This window comes from Myxocyprinus asiaticus, chromosome 2 (genome assembly GCF_019703515.2).
Source record: "Myxocyprinus asiaticus isolate MX2 ecotype Aquarium Trade chromosome 2, UBuf_Myxa_2, whole genome shotgun sequence".
NCBI classification, from domain to species: Eukaryota; Metazoa; Chordata; class Actinopteri; order Cypriniformes; family Catostomidae; genus Myxocyprinus; species Myxocyprinus asiaticus.
The window spans coordinates 46324448-46330059 of record NC_059345.1 but is presented as its reverse complement, the minus strand read 5'-3'; the positions used below and the strand labels follow the sequence as shown (position 1 = coordinate 46330059).

At 34.5% G+C, this 5612-nt stretch overlaps 1 protein-coding gene across 1 annotated transcript; it reads left to right on the top strand.

The window, feature by feature from the left end:
• Positions 1 to 333: 333 nt before the first annotated feature.
• Positions 334 to 1877, top strand: LOC127410078 (cytosolic iron-sulfur assembly component 2B-like). The gene is made up of 5 exons (XM_051645130.1): positions 334 to 624; positions 764 to 841; positions 983 to 1108; positions 1190 to 1235; positions 1362 to 1877. The coding sequence occupies exons 1-5, from the start codon at positions 496 to 498 to the stop codon at positions 1460 to 1462; spliced, it is 480 nt and encodes a 159-aa protein (XP_051501090.1). The 5' UTR covers positions 334 to 495; the 3' UTR covers positions 1463 to 1877.
• Positions 1878 to 5612: the final 3735 nt, after the last annotated feature.

The window sequence follows — 5612 nt, the reverse complement described above, 5'->3', positions numbered from 1 at the left end:
TATTTATTTAATTGTATACCTCCTCGCACATGTAATTATTTATATATTTATTTATGCACGAATATATATATGTATATTTATTTATTTATGTATGTATGTATTTATTTATTATTTTTGCAGGTTTCGTCCTCCATACATATGTGGCACCTTTTCCCTGTTTTTGTTTTTGTTTCCAAGGCTTTTCTTGTGCGCAGCAATACAAAAATACTTGTTTATTATTATTATTATTATTATTATTATTATTATTATTATTATTATTATTATTATTATCCTTTAAGTACGTTTGTCGAAACTTTTGTTTTGAAAAACTGACGTACTTCTTCCGGTAGTTTGCATGCGATGTGACACTTGCCCACATCTTGCTTTGCAGTTTGTTCTTCGCGATTTAACAATAAATCATTGTAGTGTATTTGTGTGCCACTCTTAATATTTTATCGTAGATGAAGCGCAGTAAGACGAGTTCTCTTTTCAGTTGATTGTTTCGAGTTTATTATAATGTCAGGGGGAACTCGACTTGAAAACGCCAATCCTCTGATATTTCAGCGATCAGGAGAAAGACTCCTGACTGCCACTGATGAAGATGAGGATGTAGCTGACCCCATCGATGACAGGGAGATCTTCGATATCCTTCCACAACATTTCACTTAACTCACAAGTCAGCATTGCATAATTTATCTGTCATGTTCAGAGTTACTCCTAGCAAAGAAACTACCTTAAACTAATTTTTCGTACATTGAGTCACACCTTAACCACATGATAACATCTGATCAGATCAATCAGTGATCCTGAACACCCACTGTCCCTCGAAGAGCTGAATGTCGTGGAACAAATGCGCGTTAATGTGAGTCGAATTAAAACAAGACTTTCTGTGAGAATAAAAGACCAATATGCATGAAATAACTGTTTTATTTATATTATGTTTTTCTTATAATAATGTTGAATGATATCTATCTATCTACCTATCATATTGTTCTCCGAGTAGGTGAATGATCAGGAGAGCACAGTGTCTGTGGAGTTTACACCTACCATCCCACACTGCAGTATGGCCACACTCATTGGCCTGTCCATCAAAGTCAAGCTTCTGCGCTCCCTTCCTGAGAGATTTAAGGTACGCTTAATAAGAGCCTTTTGAAGCCAAACACATTAACAGGCTCATGTAAGTCATTTGTAATGGTCTTTTTGTTGCTAGATTGATGTTCACATCACACCCGGCACTCATGCCTCAGAGGATGCAGGTAAATGTTCATCATAACAGCAGGTTGAAGGATAAGTTAACAGCATTGTCCCAGTATACTGTTCAGTTTCCATGTTTTAACAAAAAAGGGCATTTGTCCATATGTTATGTTTCTTCTCTACTTCAGTTAATAAGCAGCTTGCAGACAAAGAGAGAGTGGCAGCAGCTCTGGAGAACTCTCAGCTACTGGAGGTGGTCAACCAGTGTCTGTCCACAAGAATTATGTGATTCTTTTTCATGTTTTTTTATTTTTTTTTAATAATTGTAATACTCAACAAACAATACAAGATCAGAAAGCCTTATTTGTATTTTCAAGTGAGTATATTTTTAATCTTTATGTTTGCTCATTGCTCAGATTGTGTATTCTTGAAGCATCCAAGTTGAGTTACAACTGGTAGCAATAAAATGAGTAACAGGGAAGTTATATTGAAATAGGATCCCCCTTTCTGTTTGAGGTTTCATATACACAGAATAAAAAAAAATCTTGTAACTATGCTAAATATTTGTGAACATATATACAATAAAATGATTTTTTTAATGATAATCTTACAGTATATTGATACAGCATCCTAATACTAAGTAATATTCCTTGGAATGAAAAATAATTTGTACAGTACAACTGAAATAAAACAGTTGCCACTTGCATATGTTTTTAATCACTAGTATATTTCACAAAACAGGCTGGGTAACTGTAAATTACTGTTCTTTGTTTAGCTTGTGTTTACCTACCTTTAGCTTGGTCACACACTAAACTTATACTCTGGCTAGTTTTGCATTAAAGGGATAGTTCACCCCAAAATTAAATAATTTACTCGCCCTCGTGCCATTCCAGATGTGTATGACTTTCTTCTGCTGAACACAAAGATTTTTAGAAGAATATTTCAGCTCTGTAGGTCAATGCAAGTGAATGTTGACCTAAATTCTGAAGCTCCATATGCATATAAAGGCAGCATAAAATAAACCCATAAGACTCCAGTGGTTAAATCCATGTCTTCAGAAGCAATGTGATAGGTGTGGGTGAGAAACAGTTTAATATTTAAGTCCTTTTTTACTGTTAATTCTCCCTGCCCAGTAGGTGACAATATGGACAAAGAATGTGAATCTCCAAAAACAAAAGAAGAAAGTCAAAGTGGAGATCTATAATAAAAAAAGTCTTAAAGACTTCAATTTTGATTTTTTTTTCTCACCAAAACCTACCATATCGCTTCTGAAGACATGGATTTAACCATGTGGATTACTTTTATGCTGACTTTTATGTGATTTTTGGAATTTCAAATGTCTGGTCACCATTTACTTGCATTGTATGGACCAACAGAGCTGAAATATTCTTCTAAAAATCTTTGTGTTCAGCAGAAGAAAGAAAGTCATTTTTGGGTGAACTATCCCTTTAACACAAAGTCTCGGACACAGACTCTGTATGACTCAGCAAGTTACTCAGCTATGTTTTAAAGTTATGATTAAACCAAATTTTATAAAGGCTGAGGATTACTCCATGGTCTAAGTGAAAGGCAGAAGACAGTCAAATAATAAGCACAATAGGGTACAAAGTCTGTTTAAATTACACTTGCTTGGCTTTCAAGACACAAAAGTGCTTTCACTGGTATGCATTAAAAATGCATGATAGATACTATTTCATGTAATTGAACACTTATTCAATAAAGCCTTTTTTTTTTTTTTTTTTTTTTTTTTAATTATCAGACTAGCTAATATTGCAAATGTTTTTCTTAGGTCTGGTCATGAAAATAAAAACCAAACTCTCCAAAAATAGCACTAATTTATGGGCCATTTTCCAAACAGCATTTTTGCACCCTTGTAGGGCACTTTGGGAAGGGGATGCCAATTGAAGGGTCATTCCAAACAAATGTAAGAATGTCATGCTCCCTTCAGAGTGCCCACATGAAGAGCTCTGTCTTTCATAGTAAGGCATAGGGATGATCACTTTCGATTGGAATTCACCCATGATTACTTATTTAACAATGTTGTTGGTAAATTTAAATATAAATATTATGTTGCATTTGAATGAAAGGACATGTGTCATGTCACATCAGCACAACAAATAACTGGTGTGTTGTCTTAAAACAGTAAATGCAGTAGACATTGACATTTTTAGTGTTGTCACATGACAAATATTTCCTCAAAGCTCAAATAAACGCTAAGAAGGGATATGTTTTAAAGTCTTAAAACTGTGTGACTATTACACTGACATATCAAATGATGTCTGTATGTTTTCTGGTGTAAATAAAATATGAGTATTATTTTTGTTCAAGCACCCTTATTTGACATGCAGTTTAAACAAGTATTAGCAAGTGCCCTAAATTTAATTCTGGTCAAATTTTCAAAAACGACCTTTTCAGGAATAAAATGAATTGTGAATTAATTAAATCTGCACACATTTCTAAAATACTTTAATTGCTTTTTCTTACAGATAAATGGAAAACTGGACTTTCAAAATTATTTTTTGTTTTTTATCAGTGACAGAAAACTGTCAATTTTTCTCTATAAAAGGTGGATCAAACTAAATGCTCTCTGCGTAGTGGTTGTTTAAATAAGATGCATTTTGCCTCTGCTGGAGTTTCTGTTATTTGAATACAAGCTTCTGCATAGTCTAACTGTCATCTATTAAATCTCATTATCTTCTGGCCATGTTCAGGATCCCAAGAACATGGTTATCCCTACATGACTTACTGTTCTGTAAAGAGTTTCTTCCTGATTTACCAGATACAGTTGTGCTCAAATGTTTGCATACCCTTGGATAATTGGTAATATATGTACCATTTTTAAAGAAAACATGAGTGAGCAGGCAAAACACATTTCTTTAATTTCTTATGGGATTCATATTCAACTGTAGGTTATAACAGAATGGCACAATCATAAAACAAAACATGGCAACAAAGATACGCTAGCTTTAATAGAAGAATGAATTGTTTTAAATTAAGTGCTTTTATAAAATTATACGCTTCACATTTCTGTCTTTAAACCCTCCAAAAATTGGCCCCATTAACTTTCATTGTAAGTGCCTCACTGTAACCACAATTTTTGCTTTATTTATTTTTTTAAGAAAAGGAGGAACAACTCAAAATTTATTTTTTTTTTGTAGTATTCAACATTATGCCACAAATGCTGTCAATTGAGTTCCACTTGTGTTGAACCGATAAAATTCCTTTAATTTACCAACTGATAGACATGAACAAATGGTCATGCATAGAATAGAATAGAATAGAATAGAATAGAATAGAATCTGTATTGCCTCACAAATGGCCAGTGGAAATTGTTGTAGGAATAACTTTAAGTACATTGCTGTGTGCAAAGTAAAATACAATACAATATAGTACAGTATACAATATACAGTGTGCAATATGCAGTGCACATATGCAAATATGTTTGCAATATGAAGATACGATATCAGCCTTTATATTAACAATACAAATTTATCTTGGTTTTTACTGAGTCTAGGGGCAGAATTGTTACTGGACTCGGCAGATGTTTGACAATGTGCATGAGTTGGTAAAAGATTGCTCCTGACAATTCTATCTTCTAACACCAGATGGCAACATTGAACTATAAATATCCTACTCATAAAAGCTTCTCAACCAATGTATCAAGAGGTAATTTTGCCCTTGAGGATAGCATGGTGCTGTTTTAGACATGCAACAAATAGGGCCTACTACAATAAAGAGTAAATCTGATGCTAAATACCAGTGGCGTCATGCCCATTCAGACTGAGGGGGCTCGCACCCCCTTAGAATTTTTGAGCCAAGAGGATTTTGAATGGATCATTTGAAATTCCAAAAACATATTTTTACCTTAGATAATTCAGTTCAATTATGATTGCATGTAAAAAAGAATGTTTTTTGGCCAAAATCTGTATTTACATGTCTAAATTTTAGGCTGACCTTGGTGCCCCCTCAAAAATATAGGTAAGCTACATGACGCTCCTGCTAAATACTGATGCTGAAGAAAAAAAAAAAAAAAAAAAACAGGGCATGGCCAATCTCTTCAAGTGACACATTTCAAATTAATTTCAAACAGTCTAGGAATGACTGAAAACATATTTAAACTCTAATTTCTTCTCATGAAACATGCATGATATTTGGGCTACATGAACATTAAGGCTGAACATGAATATGCACCTTCTACCTACAGTAGGTATAACATGTATTACATGTGTAGGGGGAGGGAAGTCCCCCTCGGCTCGCCTTTGCAGAACTGTGAATCACTCCCGCAATGTAGCGCACTGGATTCCGCCCCCTCCCTCTGCCTGATCTCTCAATGATGTTACTACTATAGAGACGTGATTCTCCGAGGCAAGCCCTCCCTCGGCGTGACGTCATTGACTCTGGTGCGCCTTAAATAAGGGGATCCGTCTTAACACAGAACA

What these genes read in the sequence shown, in the direction of transcription:
- LOC127410078 (XM_051645130.1), top strand. Translation starts at nt 496, where the DNA reads ATGTCAGGGGGAACTCGACTTGAAAACGCCAATCCTCTGATATTTCAG. An exon ending in ATGACAGGGAGATCTTCGAT is followed by an intron (nt 625 to 763) that starts ATCCTTCCACAA and finishes ACATGATAACAT; the next exon opens with CTGATCAGATCAATCAGTGA. An exon ending in TCATGCCTCAGAGGATGCAG is followed by an intron (nt 1,236 to 1,361) that starts GTAAATGTTCAT and finishes TCTCTACTTCAG; the next exon opens with TTAATAAGCAGCTTGCAGAC.